A 17,513-nucleotide genomic window follows, 5' to 3' on the forward strand; every position below is an offset into this window, starting at 1 on the left:
CTGATCTATAACTGAAAATCCGTAAAATATCATCCAAGTCCTGGCCCAGCTTCTTCAACCACAAAAGTTAGGGTTATAAAACAAAGAGGAGATATATTTTCTTTTTGATGAATGAATTCTTCCAGAATGTAAAAGCTCCTTGCCCAGCACTCACCTTTGCTATCTTGGTAGAACAGAAGTCAGAGTTGAGTCCTCAATGAAAGAAAGAAGGGGGGAAAAAAATAAAAAAGATTCCTCTCTGTGGCTGTGAGCCATTGAAGCCAACACCCAGTTATAAATAAAGCTCCTGGACATTTCAGGATTCCAATTTTTGACACCCTTTCTTAAAATTTCTTGACTTCATACCAAATGTTATACTCAAATGGCACTTTCAAATGCACCGAAGTAGGCAGAAAGAGCAGTGACTTTTACTTTGCTGTTGGCTTGGGAAAAAGAACATAAAGTCTTGCGGTTTAGGTGTGCCATGCCTCTGTAAAATGCCATCCTTTCGCTGGTAAATTTTTATTCCGTGATGCTCAGCTTAACAGCTCCTGATCTTGCAGAGCTGTCTGTCTTCCTCAGCAACATTGACGATGCATAAGCCAACCCACCTCTGTTCTGCCAAGATAGCAGAGTTGGAGTTGGGGAAGGAACCAGAAATCCCTTCTATGAGACCATTATCTCATCAAAGAAAGCTCTACTAATTTTTTTTTTTTTTTTTTACCATAAAAAGTTTCAGAATTTTCTTGGCATGCTAAGATTTACAGAGAAACTGATAAAGACGGCGGTACTTCTAGTTTCCCAGAGAACCACAGCATGAACTTTTCTTTACGGCCGTTTACCATTTAGGAGAGGAACTATAAGGAAAGCTTGACATTCATCATCACCGCTCCAGAAAGAGTAACCAATAAACTGTCCCAGACAAATCCATCCCACCTCTCTCCCATTGCTTAAAAGATAAAAGGGTTTCTAATCACAGTGCATGTGGGTCCTTGTAAACAATCTGCGGAAGGAGTGGGTGAATTAGGAAGATGAGTATTTTTAACTAGGAAAACCTGCATTAATCTTGGATTTTCAAGCTCTGTCCAGAGTTCAGGGTTTAGTTTTGCAGAGGGCTTCATTGACTGCTATGGTGGAGGAAGAGGAGGAGCTGGGAGGGTGGGGCTATGAACCCCTCACCAGATCTAATTTTATCTGATTTGTATTTGAAGTTTCACATTTCACAAACGTTTCTCCCAGTTAAGTAGAAGTTTGAAAACCATTTTGCTAAATCATCTGTATACCTTATTCCATTAATTAATCTAGGCTCGTTATCATTATATTTTACAATGTAATTAAATCTTTCAGACAAGTACTATGAGCTCGTTTAAAATGTGACAATATATCATGGACAGGGCACTCCAAGAAGAGAAGCAGCTTTTTCTCTCTGTATGTCCCTAAAAGATGTAGTTTGAGGTATTATAATGCCATATAATAGTAACTGAGTAGCCTTTTTTTTTTTTTTTTTTTTTTTTCTTTTTTCTGCTTTCCGGGGCTGTACCCGTGGCACATGGAAGTTCCCAGGCTAGGGGGTCGAGTCAGAGCTACAGCTGCTGGGCTACACCATAGCCACAGTAATGCCAGAATCGAGCTGCATCTGAAACCTACACCATAGCTTGCAGCCATGCTAGATCCCTGACCCACTGAGCGAGGCCTGGGATCGAACCCATGTCCTCATGGAAACTGGTTGGGTTCATTTCCATTGCGCCACAATGGGCACTGCCTGAGTGTGTCTTAAGACTAGCAGAACACAGTCTTTTAAAAAATATCTGTTGAATGAATTTCGATAGTGCACTTCTATATCCTTTAAGAGATATTATATTTGTGGGTTAACTGAGAATATCTCTTAAACACGTGTGGTAGTTCATATTTGTTCACATTAATCATTCAAACTTGAAAACAGTCAGTGATCTATTTCATCAATGCATTTTGATCAAGGAACATTATATTTATTCATGTATATTTTAAGTCATAGCAAACTCTTCTCTATCTTCTAAAGTTTTAAGAGTGCCTATTCCAAGGAAAAGGAAATTGATTTTGATGGAAACACTTCCAAGATTTCCAGAATTTGCTATAATGTTATAAGATGATTCCCTCATTATTTTCAAACTTTATGTTTAAGAATGTTGAAACCTATCTACCAATTTACATCTGAGTTCAATTTGCCTTGAAGTCTAGATTGCAATATCAATGCTTAAAGCATAATATGTATAATTTAGAGTGGTTTTTAGTATACATAAAGCTTTGTTTTTACATTTTTATTATTCTGTCTTCATTACAAATCTATGAGCTCACCTGGAAGAGTCTGTTTTTAAGACTGTACCAGATTCAGGTCCTTGTTAGATGACTAACAATGCATTAGTAAATTCTTTCCATTTTAAGGAATGACTCTGATCATAAAAGAATGTTCTGCTTCCTTATTTCCTTGCTTTACTCCACATCAGATTTGTCAGGCATATAAAACACCAAATTACTAAATGCTAATTCTATTAGAGGTTTCTGCAGCTCGTGTGTACAAATGTTCTATGTCTTATTAAAGGCAGCAAAAAGAAGGATTTTAAGAACTTGGGTGTGAAGCAATTTTCTGCTTCATGAAATACAGTTAGTGTCACCTTATGTTAACAGAAGCATTCTTGGATATATAGTTTTTTTCTTTCAGATTTGCTTTTAATGAAACTGATTTAGTATTCCAGAGCACCCTTTAACCCAGATAGAAAAAATATTTATAGCAAAAGCTATATAAGTATGTATAGAATAGCTATCTAGACCTGAATCTTCATGATAATAGCTCAGAAGACCCATCAATTCTACAGTTGCAAAATCATTTTTTACTAATCAGTTTTAAACACTATTTTATTAAAGTGACCTGCTCCCTCATTGCCGTCTGCTGTTTCCTTAGGTGACAATCATTAGAATCACTTCATTTATCCCAGGGTCACTGTCTACTTCACTACATCCCTCCAAACCAGAGAGTCAACATTTTCTTCCAAAATAATTTATTGTGAGTAATTATTTTCCTTTTCTTCTTATTAATCAACATGTTTGTGATAAGTCTTCCATCTATCTGGCAAACACTTCCTGGGAAGAGCCCGATAATGACTACTTCAGGCTTATGGGTCTTGGGGTCTCTGTCGCAGAAATTCCTTTCTGGAGAACAAGTGAGCTAATCTACAAGTGCAGTTACAACTTAGGCCATACCTAGGATTTCCAGAATGATGTTAGGTAAGGTGACCACATCATTTAAAGGGTGAACCACTACACTTTGAGAGAGAAAGCAACAGGCCTATCGGAGCAATAGGCCTCAAGCCTGCCCGTCCTGAGAAAAGTGGGCGTATGGCAGTTAGGGGAGGAATCTGATTCTCATCCTTCCCATTTTTCGTTACAAATTCTGTGCTCAACTTTGGTAAGTCTTTTCAGTCCAGTTTTCTAGTATATTTATCTCCTACCATGTTTCCTTTATTTTAGACAATCTGGGTTTATGCCTGCATATAAAAATTTAAGTCTCTGAAGTATTTTATGCCCCTTCCTCGGAAATGTAGCATCAAGAATTATTCTCTTTTTTCAGATTGAGTGCCTGCGTCCATTTTGACTCCATCTTCTGATATGTACGTAGAAACTTGACACACACACGAAAGCGATACAGGACTAACTCTCCCATTTGAAATAAACTCTTCATATTCCATTTTTTGCTGCATGCAATCTTAATAACTGATTACTGACAACTTTTTTCCCCTGAGAATTCTGTGTGCTATTTTTTTTCTTTACTTTCTCCAATTCACAGATGTATTTTTTTAATGTGGACTCTTGCCAATAATCATAATCAGTAATAATAATCAATATTCAATTATAATATTCAATAATAATCAATAAAAATAATAATCTTGCCAATTATGCACTTGGCACAAATATACCCTCAATTATTATTAAAGGAAAATTTCTATGTATATTTTACAACAAACCATTCAGATAAGTATTGAATGGAGCTTCATATAAATAGGCTAATAAAACCCCTTTGAGTAGGGAAGGGAAGGGCTTCTTCCGCTCTCCTGATGGATACCTGCTTTGGATTGGTTGTCCAGCATGTGACCTTTCTTAGCAAGGCCACATATGCTAAATGAAGGCATAAAACCCTAATGTAGAAATTTCACCCCTACTGTTTATCTTTCCCTCCATCTCTCCAATCACTCACCCTTCAAAAATTTTTAAGTCCTGGCTCCACCTGTTACTAGTTTCATGACTTTGGCTAAGCTTCTCAACCTTCCGAATTCTCATTTACTTAATCTATGAAACGGGGATTTTAACACTTACTTCTTAATGTGATTGCAAGGATTGAATGAGATAACAGAATCAGAAGTCCTTGGTGGGAAGTAAAGGCTTTCCTGTGATGCCTGGCACATGGTAAGTAGAGAATAAAAGGTAGGTACTATAATTATGTTAAGCATCTCCAAAGGTAAGACATTCTTATTCTTAAATAAAGCCCTTTGTCCTTTCTTACAAAGCTCCTGCAATTTAGCAGCAACAGCTGAGGAAATCTGGGCAAGGAGAAAATGAACTGGTGTGCTAGCAGAGTGCAGAGGAGAGGGAGATTAATTCTGATCAGGGCAGAGGTCAATACAGAGGTCTTCCCTGGCAGTCGAAAGACATTGCTTTAGGAATACAAAGTCTATGTGTTTTTAGGAGAACCTATCATTAGAAATTGTTGCAGACAAGGTCATGATGCACGTAGAGAATATTCCCCCCCACACACACCCCCGCTATGAATTGTCACTGAAGGGAAAATTTTAGAGCTGAGGTCAAAGAGCAAGTGGCTCTCTAGGAAGGAGAGAAAAAATGAGTATCACTAATCCAGAATCAGCCCATCCATTTTATAATATTTCAGCAAAGGACAATTTGAATGCTAATCTTTGTTCAACCAATAAATCATTCTCATCCTGAAATATCTTCGTTTCCCCTAATAATGTACCAGCTCGGCCAGACTGCCCTACAATCAGGTAGAAAGATAGATCTGTAGAATAACACTATTTAGATGTTCTTAGAGCTAAAGAAAGAACAGGATTTTTACACGCTTTGCCGAATTACTGGATTTCCTGAACTTTTCCATGAATGACAGAATTCCTACCATAAAATTTCCCTTAGTTCTAAGACAATATCAGTTGTTTCATTACATGACTGTTAATCCAGGGTTCACCTACTTACTACCTGATAGTCCTGTCAATTGGTTTTTAACAGAAGCCTACAGTGAACTTTGGTTTTTGCTTTTAAATTTTTATTTCCTTGTCCTTTAAGGATCATATTTTTTCCCCATAATAATTTAGCACCTACTGTTTTTAAATTTAGAATTCAATTTCATTTGAGGACAATTAACTTTTAATTATTTCCTGGGGAACTCATTATTGCATTAGTACAAGCCAGCTAAGGGAATGGAATACGTAATTTAGCACTAAAATACTCCATTTTTAGACACTCCGTATAAGTTTGTTGGATTGCATTTGTTGAATTTTAGTTTTCTAAATTATAACCAAATAAAAAGCAACCACCACAGTTGGTTAACACATAAGCAAAACTTTAAAATCACTTGGATAATCTTGAAAAAGCAGCTATAAACAGATGTGATGCTAAATAATTCTACAGATTTTATCTCTAGTTTGCCAAATGGCACTCAGATAGAATGCAAACACAGCCTTTACTGACTGGAAAATCAAAGCTGACTTTAAAGTTGCCTTGATATTTCAGGTGGGACTTGGTTACCAGGAGACTTGGCTCAAGCACCTGTTGCTATAGAGTTTGGAAAAAAAGAAAGCTGGTTTCCTTTCTGTACTCACGGCCATCCAGAGAGGTTGGCAGATGGCCAGCGGTAAAAAGAAGATAGAGATCAAGGTGCAAAATAGATGATAGAGAGGTAAACAGATATAGATATAGATAGATAAACAGAGTATAGTTCAATACCATTTTTTTTTCAAAAAAAAAAAAATTGGAAAGAATCGCATGCATTTTATTTCCCAAAGTTTAAATCTAATGCCATCTCTCCATGGGAAAGACGTGGAGTCCATACATTCAGCATTAATACTTTTCTGCTCCTGAAAGTCTAAAGAACTTCAGTATTTTCTGAAAGAGTATCCACATTTTCCTAATAGACCTTAAGATATATTTCCTTGCTTTGACAAATATAGATTTGTTTGTTTATTGATTGATTCAGTGTACATAATAGGTACATATGGTGAAAAATCAAACTCTACAAGAGGAAATCTCATGAAATGATATTCTCTCTTTATGCCAATTTACAATTCATGGCAGTTTCCCCAAAGGTGAACCCTGTTACTATTACCTTCTGTATCTTTTCAAAATTACTCTCTATATCAGAACATACTTCAGGATGCTTTTGTTTAATGGATAAAATAACATCACACCTCATTACACTATTATAATTAATTCACATAAAAAAAATCACACATTTGTTAAAGCTGGGTTTGGGATGCTCCAGAGGAAGGAAAAGTAGACTTTAATTCTGTATTAGGAAAAGACAATTTTTCAAATGCCACATTTCAGGACAGAGCCAACTAGGATTCTTTACTTAAATTTGAAAGGATTGTAATGGGCCTTGCTCTAAAATAAATTCAAAATTCAATTCACCACTTAAAAGCACTGCACATCAAAAATAATTATCTTGGCTGTATGGTATTTCTAGAAGCACTTTACTTCCACTAGAACAGTGAATTTCTACTTTGGTGGCAGTGATTTGATAAAAATTCAGAAATCAAAGATATTCCAGCAATTTAACTAGCTAACAATGTTCCAAAATAATCTGATTTATTTACTATATATGCTCTATTTAACCAAAAATTTCTTGATTTCTTTTATTGTGAACTATTTCATTAATTCCTGATAGATTTTTTTGTGTTTGTTTGTTTTGTTTTGCTTTTTTTTTTTTCCCAAACGTTGGCATGTAGACGTTCTGAGGCTGGGGATCAAACCTACTCCATAGCAGTGACCTGAGCCACTGCAGTGACAAGGCCAGATCCTTAACCTGCTGCACCACAAGGGAACACCTCCTGATAGATTTTAACAGCACTATCTTCAGAACTTTTTTTCTGTAGTATTTCCGTATTCCAAATTAGCAGTAAGTGTTCCCACACGATTCTGTCATAAGTGCTGCAGGCCTACAGGACCCTTAGCCCATACGTGCAAGACCAGCACGGTGCCTGTCTTGGATTATCCCGGGATCCAGTGAAGAGGTTTGTTAAAAAGTTAAATCCCTGGGCTCCACTCTGGACCTACTGACTATGAATCCCTTGGAGGGTTTCAGAGATATCTGCATTTTAATAAGCTCCTGGGGCAATTCTTAATTGTACTAATATTTGACAACTACTGAACTTTTGGCAACTCAGATTTAAAGAACATAAGAAGCAAATATAGCTTGATGACATATGGATTTCACATTTTAGCATATTCACAGTCCAAGAGCTTTTACTGACCTGTCCAAGATTAGTCAGTTAATTGTTGGCTGTGCCATGAGGCGTTTAGACATCCAGTCAAATCCACCTCAGACAACAAAGCATGGCCTCCTCACTAGTTTCAAGTTTGGGGAATTGTGATTCCTTTTGAATAACTCAGGAATGCTTCTTCAGGTCTGGGCTCCCCCTGAACCTTGGCTGGCTAGCACTCCCTGACACAGAAAGCCAATAAACTTAATAAGAATACACTAAAGAGAAAGAATCTCATTTAGTCTAGACTTGAGCTAGTGTGGTTACTAGTTTCAGATCTATGGGCAATTGATCCATTGTTGCTGAGTGTATATAATTAAATGGCTTCCCCAATGCCTTCAATCAGAAATGACAGCAATTGTCTTCCTATCATCACTAGGCAGAGTGACAATAAAGCATTCCAATTAATTTTTCTTCATTAAATAATTTTGTTGGATATGATAATTCAGCAAGGACATACTTTCTATCAAAAACAAGTGTAGATTTTGTTCAAGTTATGAATAGCTTCATATTTTGTACTTAAACCTGACATTCAATTTATATACTGAAAACTAACACTTTTGGCAATAAAAATTTTACTAATCAGTAATTTTGATAAGCAGATGGAGGTGATTTCAACTTGAAAGAAAGTCAGCCTATTGGAACATAGATCAATAAAAGTTTATTTAAAATTCTTAAAGCTTGGTGAGTTCTAAATCTCTATCTGAAATTAGGTGCATTTCTAAGCAGAACTTTATTTTACTCCCATCCACTGAAATAAGCTCAAGGTTATTTCAGTGGACCAGGACTCCTAGCTTTCCCAAATGGCCTCTATCTTATTATTAGGTCTGGACTTCACACCTTATCATCAAAGCTAATGGGTTACCTTATGTGAAAGACTCATATAAGTGTATAATTTACAAGCATCTTCAAATATGAATGCATCAGACTGTAATGTCAAAAGTATTACAGGCTGTGGCTCTGTCCAGGATATAAAGGGTGCATTTAAACGAATGCGATTATATTCACTGTATCTAATAACTTGTCTTAATTTTACAAATTTCAGACTTGACCACATATTCCAAGAGTATATGGCTCGTCACCCAGCAATTGTAGGTTCCTGATCCTCACCTTTCAATCTTAACATCTTGGACTAAATTAAGCCTTATAGTTAAATCAGACCAACTTCACATGGCTTTATATGGTCCTCTAAAGATGAGGTGGGTCTCATTACAGGGCTTGGCAGTGAGGCTAGATGAGGAGGTAAAAACCATACCCAGTCAAACTATGGTTGGAATTCCCTTAGTACAGCTCTTTCGGGAGCCTGACGTTCTGTCCTTTAATAAAACCAGTTCTTCCTCCAATGTCAGAATGGACTGTGGGGTAGGGGGTTTTGGTGGTGAAGTTGTTGGCTTGCATTTGGGGCCACATGCTATGAAAAAAACCACACTGTTTCTTTAAATACTAGGGTCGTAGTCCGTGCTGAAAGTGTGCCCACATTAAGGGTTCAAAACACAAGACCAAAGGAGAAAGACAGTCAAGTTGCCCTGATGCTGATATTTGGAAGCCTAAGATGACCAATGGAGAAATGTGGGCTCGGCTGCACTATTTAACTTTGTTTGCTCCACCTCTCCTTTTCCCCCCCAAACTTAGGCGGTTTCATTTCTGTGAGCTAAACGAGAATATGGTAATATAAGTACATTCCCTTTGCAAAAATTAGCTGTGACTTTATATCCTTAATTAATTTAGGGTGATAATACATTTCATAGTGTTCATGAGTCAGTATTTCTGACTTTATGCATTTTCAAAACTTCTGAAATATATCACATGTGATGCTTTCTTTCTATTTCTTTGGTTACTGCAAAGAAATCCAGTCCATTCAGTGGAAAATAACAGGCAGTGCCAGAGGATGCCCAGGGAATGCAGTAGAAATAACAGGTAAAAAATGGGGAGCAGTTGTTCAGAAACATCTCTCTCATCTCATATTTTTTCTCAAGTAAATATACTATAGTACCACTCTGCAGAGACATATCTTTATCTTTAGTAGAGGTCTGCCCATTCTATGTATTCTTTTGATGAAGAATCGTGCCGTGTATTTATTCCAAAACTTTTACCAGTACCCGTCTTAACACTTCGATTGGAAGGAAGTAAACATACGGTGGAAAATTCTTTTAGAGTGAGGCACCAAGAGACTAACTTCCCAGTGTTCCACACGGTAAAGGAGAAATGACATTTCAAGCTAGAGATCAGCTCAATTCTTTCTATAGGTGTTTGGTTGACACTGACAAAGGCAGTGCATAGTAAGCGTCAAAGGGAGCAATTAGAATTCTCAAGGAAGTGGACATTTCGGGTCTCAGTTATCACGTAGCTCAGCCCAGCCTGTATGTGCTGTAATCCTATGTGAGGTCAGCATGGACATAGTGAACAGTACCACTCATTCTCCTGGCTGTCACTGCTCACTCTCATTTCCCTACCGACAAATACCATGCTCAGGCTCTAAGGTATCTTTTCCGAGGTATTCTCTGTCTACACAAACATACATGTATACAAATATTTTAAAATAATTTTATGTAATGGAAAATAGCATCAGACTTCATTATACCATGCAATAGGCTGGTCCCTGGGATCTGTTCTATTTTCTTTCTTTTTTCTTTTCTTTTTTTGTCTCTTTAGGGCTGCCCCAGCGGCATGTGGAGGTTTCCAGGCTAGGGGTTGAATCAGAGCTACAGCTGCCAGCCCACACCACAGCCACAGCAACGTGGGATCTGAGCTGTGTCTACAACCTGCACCACAGTTCAGGGCAACGGTGGATCCTTAACCAACTGAGTGAGGCCAGGGATCAAACCTGTGTCCTCATGGATGCTAGTGAGATTCGTTTCGGCTGAGCCACGACGGGAACTCCTTCTCTTCTGTTTGCAGTTTACAGTCTCTCCACATCTGATCTCATTTAGTTCACTGAATTTAAACACTATATGGTAATAACCCTCCAATCTGGACTTCTGGCAATAAACTTTTTCTGGAACCTCCAGCTTAAATATCTCCACCTACTCAGCATTTCCACTTGGAAATCTGATAGGATCTCAAACTGAACTTGTCCCCACACAAATCATTTCTTTGCACCCTAGTTTCTAGTTCTTATGTCATCTTAGCTCTCAAAAAGCAAGTGGCAGTAGCCACCAAATTGCTCCAAAAAAAATTTAGGAGGTATTATTCCCTTTTCCTTCACTTCTAATCCATTACTAAGTAATCTGTCTCCCTTGGAAATGCTCTTCCTTTCACTTGGGTATAGCTGGCTCTCGTCACTCAGATCTAAGTTGGTCACTTTTCCCAAGAAACCCTTCCTGGCCACTCAGTCCAGAGCAACTACTGGCTCTTCGAAACCCAGCAGATCAATCATCATTCACTGACTTCTTTGTTTAATTAGCAATTCATTTACTTTCCAGCTTAATGCACTAAACTCTAAGCTCTGGGAGAACTTTGGCTCTGATTGATGCCTGGTTATTGTTCTAATGACCTCAGTGCTTAGACAAGTGCTTGCTGTTCAGATAGATGGAGAAAGCATTCAAATTTTTTTAAGTAATGGAATGAGTGAATGAACATTTTAAGAGCCGAAATACATTTCCAGTTAAAAGAATAAACTCTTGGAGAGTGATAGCTGATGAAACCAAGGTCTCTTCAAAATGACAAGGTTGCTTAACGTGAAATCAACAAGAAAACTCCTGTTATTCGTATTGATTTTGCTCTATTTCCCTTTTCACTGTTCTGTTTACTTCTTTTGCCATGGCACTCACCACTACTAACTTTAATAACTGAAAATCTGCTTGCTTACGACCTATGTCCCATATTAAATATGCAAGACCTATGAAGGAAATGATTTTTTCACTTTCTTTCGCCAGTGAATTCACAGTCTAGGATAGTAATTTGAACAAAGAGACACTTAAAAATTTCTGTTGAATGAGTGAACAGAGAAAAGGTGTAGGTGAAAGTGGTTGATTCAAGTTCTCTCTGTTTTCAGTGAAGAAACATAAGCACATTTACCTAGAAGCGGTGGCTACCTGTTCTAAGAAAACATTTTTGATCATGGATTCATTACATGTTCCTATAGCTCAAATTCCTTTAGACCTTGAATAAGCCACTACAAACATTCTGCCATGGTTTTAGCTCCCTGAAAAAGGGGAATTAAAGGAAATAAACAAGCCAATTAAAATTATCTTATCTTTCTAGAGGAAGCCCAACTTGAGAATTCAATCATTGCCACCAACTGATTATCATTCGGGGATAAGAAGCACAAAGGAGAAGGTGAGAAGGATGGAAGAAAACAATCTGAGAGGCAATTTTTGTGCTTCTTAGGATGGGATGTCTTTTGTTTTATTGGATTTGTTAATAAAAGCTGTAAAGTCTTGGGAAATGCTTCTGGGCAGCAAAAGCAAAGTTTTGACGCTCATAAGTCTAAGGAGAAATTCATAAAATGCAGTGGGGAAATTAAGTTGAACAAAAGTGTAATGGGCCATAGTTAAACCAATTATTTAAGCAGGTTTTGTTATGTATATAATTGGGTTGCTGAAGAAATAAAAATAGGAGTTCCCATCGTGGCACAGTGGTTAACGAATCCGACTAGGAACCACAAGGTCGCGGGTTTGATCCCTGCCCTTGCTCAGTGGGTTAACAATCCGGTGTTGCCGTGAACTATGGGGTAGGTTGCAGACACGGCTCGGATCCCGCGTTGCTGTGGCTCTGGCGTAGGCCGGTGGCTACGGCTTCAATTCGACCCCTAGCCTGGGAACCTCCATATGCCGCGGGAGCGGCCCAAGAAATAGCAAAAAGAAAAAAAAAAAAAAAAAAAAAAAAGAAATAAAAATAACCCAAGATTTTCAACCTGTGTTTGGTATGCAATAAAATACCAAATGGTAACATGAGGAAAACGCATAGTTTTTACAAAAAGAGTGTTTTTGATAAATTCCTTCCTCATTCATATGCATCACCATCATTCTTTTTTCTGTTAATCTTTAAAAAAAAAATTATGCTTCTAGTAATGTACTCAAGTTTTAGGCTTTGCTTGATTTTCTTCTGCATTCTCTTTACGCCAATTTCAAAACCACTTAACGTTCTTGCAGTCCATTGTAGAATATTTATTTTTCAGTCGTATGCCTACCACTTTTCAGGAAGCCGTGAAGATGAATGCTTAGTGCACCTGCAGCCTGCCGGCTCTGTGGTGCGAAGCAGAATAGTGAGGCAACAAAACAGCAGGCCGGAGCTACACAGCTCAAGTTTCAATTCCAAACTTATCACTTCAGAGCTCTGAGATCCTGCAAAAATAATTCAGCCGCAGTTTTGTAGTGGAAGAAAGCCGCCGTTTCTTCCACTGCAAAAATGTTGTATGAGTTAAATAGATTGGAAAATTCCTTAGAACACTGGCAGAGAAATCTCTCAATAAAGTGGGAGTATTAATAGTGTAGAGCAGTTTGCAACTTGCAGTTGTGTTTTAATTGTCAAAATGGCTTGTTTGGGACTTAAAACATATGTCTTCACCAAAAAAATATTTAAAAAAAATAATGAAATGGTTAGTGGAAGGTGGCTTTCTAGAGTATTTTCCCAAACCTTCATTTATAAGAACATTATTTCAGTGGAGCCATGTCCTAAGAGTACCCTTGCCGGGGTGGCCAACTCGTCTTGGCTTTCCCTCAACTTTCCTGGTTTCAGCCCTGAAAGTTCCCTCATCCCGGGAAACCTTTCATTCCCACACACATCTGATCAGGATTCCTTCATTTGGAACCTAACCATCACTCATTCACTCATTCATTTTTCTGCAGTATCAGGCCCATGCTTAGGCTGTGGAGGTGTAGGACAATTCACCTTTAATAAACCCAGAGCCTAGCAGAAGAGGCAGACAAGTGACAAATGTATAGAAGCCCTGACCTAAATGCTCACAGTGGAGGTGGTGCAGGATGCTGGGAACCACAAGGGTTGGGTACCTCACACAGACTCATGGTTTAGGGAGAGTTTTCAGAGATGATGACAAAACTGGCATTAGGTATGCATCCCCAACCAGGACCTTCTACTTAATTATTTTGGGCAATTTTTTGTGTCTAAGCTCAATATTACTTAAATATACATATTGAAATGCCATCTCTTTAGATTCACTTTGGTCATTATCAAAGCAGATTTTGACTAAGTTCTGATATGCATTCAATTTGTATGACACATCAATAATATGTGAATATAAATGATCACAAACCCTTGAACTCATAGCAGTTCTTCCCACTCTGGAGATACTGCCACGTTAAAATCTACTTTTAGGAATGCTAATCGCCTACTTGCTTTTTCATTTTTTGGAATTTGTTGCACAAAGGAAATTATTGGAACAGCATGTTAAATTTAAAACAAAATAGCAGTTATAGTAAATATTGCTCTATCTCCAGTACTGGAGCGGTTGTCCCAAAGTTAGCAGATTTCATGCTTCCCAAAGCTTGTTATCAAGGGATTGGCATTCTCTTCTCCATACTTCAATAGCTTCAAAAGTATCCCTGAATATGCCTCTATCATTACAGCAAATGCTGCACCAAGATGATAAGACACAGGCTTCGTATAATACACAGAAAGCCCTAGTGCAACATGCTCCAACCTGAAGCTTCGGTTCTTCTGGAGGAAGAAGCAGATTTATCATGGACTCTGAAAACAGAAGAGACCTATTCCCAGACACTCTCTAAGCACCATGGAGGCAGGGACCCGGTCTACATTGCTCACCGCTGCTTTCCCAGCGCCAGAGACGCAACTGATGCACAGCGTGGTTGAGTAAATAAAACACATGGAAACATCTTCACTGTATTTCCAACAAATGGTCATTCAGTCTCTGACAAGCCCTACGAACTAAAAAATCCTCTTTGCCGTTCATGTAAATCAGTAAACCTCTTTGACACCAGCAAGGGATGCCGCTTAAGTTTCAAAGTCAGTTATTGACAACACAGGCCGAAACCACAGGTTCTATTTACGTGGAGGCCAGTTGGTGTCACTGTATTCCTCAGCCGCGGACCAGACCTCTAACCTGGGATGGTGACCTAGGAGACATTTATAGGAATTTGCTAAGAATGTACATGTGACCCTTGTTATTATGAAGCCATGTCATAACATGATTTCTAAAGAATATGGACCAAGAGCATCAATTTATAGATTCACCAATCACAAGCATCATCTATCTTAAGCCTCATAGCACTTGTAAATGGATGTCAGATAATTATCTTATGGGCTACAAAGGTTCTTGGTCATTTTGAGCAATCAAAGGAAAAAATACTACACTTCCTACTTCTGAGCATTATTGTCATTTTGGTATTTTTTACACATATACTTTTGTTCCTGTATGCTTAGTTGACACAAAATTCAGTTGATTTAAAATTCAGTAGAAGAGTAGAAGCAATAAGCCTTTGCAAAATTTTTACATTTTTTGCATTATTCTCTTTTACCTTTGAAGTTTGCTACACCAGCTGCAGTTGAAGCCAATCTGAGAGGATACACAGGGGCCACAACCATTAAACTGGAGACAGGCTAGGAAACAGGAGAGAATGGAGGGGTCAAGACTAATTGGCATCATGGAGAGAGGGGAAAAAAAAAGATTACCAAAAAAATGAAAATCACCCCCACACATCCCCTCACAGACATAGGATCAAGAGATCCATGCATAGACAGATGAGATCACCAAACTTGCATATCACTGTTTACACCTAGCTAACTTACTAGGCAATGGGGTCATCTCCACAGCTGAAATATTGGTGATTTTTGACATTTGTAGTTCTACTCGGTGGTATTCATAAATTGTTCTTCTTCGAACATCTGTAAAAACAATAACAGGAAAAATAATCAACTTTCAACATCTATACACTTATGAAAAATTACATTTTAATAACAAATGTAGATTATATGGCTTTAATGTGATGGGGTTTTAAAATAAAGATTTAAAATAATCAATACCTGAAAAAGATCGATTATAAAAACCTGAACCTCATATGCCCATGTACCCAGAAATCTTTTCAGCCAAGGAAGTTGAAAATGCTGATTAGAGGCTCAGGTTTCTCACTTCCTTAGCAGGGCTCAAACCCATTGCCACTCAGAGTATACTTAAGACATTTTCTTGGTAGAGTCACAGACTTTGAAAGATTTTGACGTATGAAATTAAGAAGGTAAGATGATCCCATTTCTTCGAAGCTGTGACTAAAGTGAGTTATTTAGGAATGGGTAGCAAAAATTTTTCGGTCTAAATAAAGCTGATTTAGCTAGAATAAGAGTCCAATTGTTTTAAAGGTTTGGAATAAGTTCCTTTACTAAATTTAAAGATAGAACTTAAATCACTAAAGTCAATATTTCTATTTATTAAATATATAGTATCATAACCAAAGAAGGTTAATAATTAGCATTTATATGGCATGCAGGAATGTATAATGATTTATCAACAAATCCAGCACTGTCCTTGAGAAATATGTTAGACTTTGACAGGAGCTTTAATAAATAAAAATCAGATAAATATAAGCAAATGTATTTAATAATAAAAAAGATTATTGATGAAATATATTTAAAATCTCCTTTTAACAAAACACCTGATCCTTATACTAATGAGCATGCCTGAGTTTGGTAAATGGAAATGAAAAACTAATGTTACCGGTTTACTTAGCTTTTGGAATGCTTATAAGGATAGGAATGCATTTCCTGAACACTATCATATCTGTCAGGAATTATTTCAGAAGCTATAAATTATTTTTAAAATATCATAGTATCCAGTCTTGGGAAGTCATATGTCATAGTGGTTAATGATGCATTTGAACAGTCTGGTTCAAATCCCAGAGTTGCTACTTGGTATCTGCGTGACCTTGGGCTCTTTTGTTAGTCTTTCTGTGCTTCACTTTCCTCATCTATAAAACAGAGATAACAGTACATATATCACAGGTTGTTTTGAGAAGTAAAGTGAGATAGTACTTGAAAATTACTTAGAGCAATCCCGTTCACATTGTAAGTGTTCAATACCTGTCAGAAATAATTTTTGTCTAATTTCACTATGGCAACTGTAGATCATGCATGGCTATATGCTGCATGTAACAGTTTCATTTCCATAGATCTACACTCAGTGAAATCACAGCAAAGCCCTGAAATCAGGCTTATAGGAATTTGTCTCTGGTCTTATATTAGGGAAGGGTTAAATTTTGATTAAAGTCAATAGATCCAACAATGATCTCTTCTAGGACGTAAAGATGGGAGTGTGGTGCCCAGAAGCCAGTGAGTGGTCTCTTAGTAACAGCATTCAGGAAACGTAGATGCCTACACATCCAGAGGGAAAGTCAAACATTTACTCACAACCTATGCATATTTCTATTTCTCTCCACTAATATTCTTTCACCCATTTCTGGTTATTCGCCATTTCTGAAATTCTACTCCAGAAGATGAAGGGAGAGGGAGGGGCCCAAAATAAACTCTTTGAGGGCTCGGAATGCTTCTAGAGCTGTTCACTGAATATATCTTCAGGTTTTTCAGTTCAGGAAACACTGCTTAAAGACATTAATCCAACTCTAAAGATGCACGTATAATTTTCAAAGTGTAATCTTTTATTTAGCATCAGAGAAGATGCTATTTTCCTGGTATTTGGAAAGCTTTCTTGAGGTACTGAATCATGTCTTATATTTCATTAACATTTAAGGCATGTGAAAAGATCACTCAGCTTCCGCCTTTGTCTAAACAGGGCACATTCCTAGAGACTGCTTTCCTATGTATTTTGCTCAACGATTAAGTTTCAGAGATAAATAAATAACACGGACTTGCCATGAGATCCCTATGATGAGGGTTTTTGAGTCTCCCTCATAACTATAGTTCAAACAGCATCTGTCATATTAGTGGGTGCTTGAAATATTAGTTTTCTTTTAATTTCATATTATATTTTGAAAAGCTCAAACTATAGACACGACTGTGGGACCTCCGGGAGTTAATTATTGATCATGCAAATGGGGTAGAGGGAAGGAGTGCCCATTTTTGCTATGCTAGTTCTGTGACCTGCTCAGA

General features: G+C 37.5%; 1 protein-coding gene across 3 annotated transcripts in view; it reads right to left on the reverse strand.

Annotated features, from left to right (window-relative positions):
- PLXDC2 (plexin domain containing 2) overlaps positions 1-17,513 on the reverse strand; it is a 416,934-nt gene that overhangs the window by 84,152 nt on the left and 315,269 nt on the right. For all 3 annotated transcript variants that reach the window (XM_021064961.1, XM_021064962.1, XM_021064963.1), the window contains exons 9-10: positions 15,207-15,302; positions 14,936-15,017 (exon numbers count right to left, since the gene is read on the reverse strand). In XM_021064961.1, the coding sequence (XP_020920620.1) occupies positions 14,936-15,017; positions 15,207-15,302 (178 nt within the window). The remainder of the gene's footprint in view (positions 1-14,935; positions 15,018-15,206; positions 15,303-17,513) is intronic.

The sequence above is a fragment of the Sus scrofa genome, chromosome 10, assembly GCF_000003025.6.
Source record: "Sus scrofa isolate TJ Tabasco breed Duroc chromosome 10, Sscrofa11.1, whole genome shotgun sequence".
NCBI classification, from domain to species: domain Eukaryota; kingdom Metazoa; phylum Chordata; class Mammalia; order Artiodactyla; family Suidae; genus Sus; species Sus scrofa.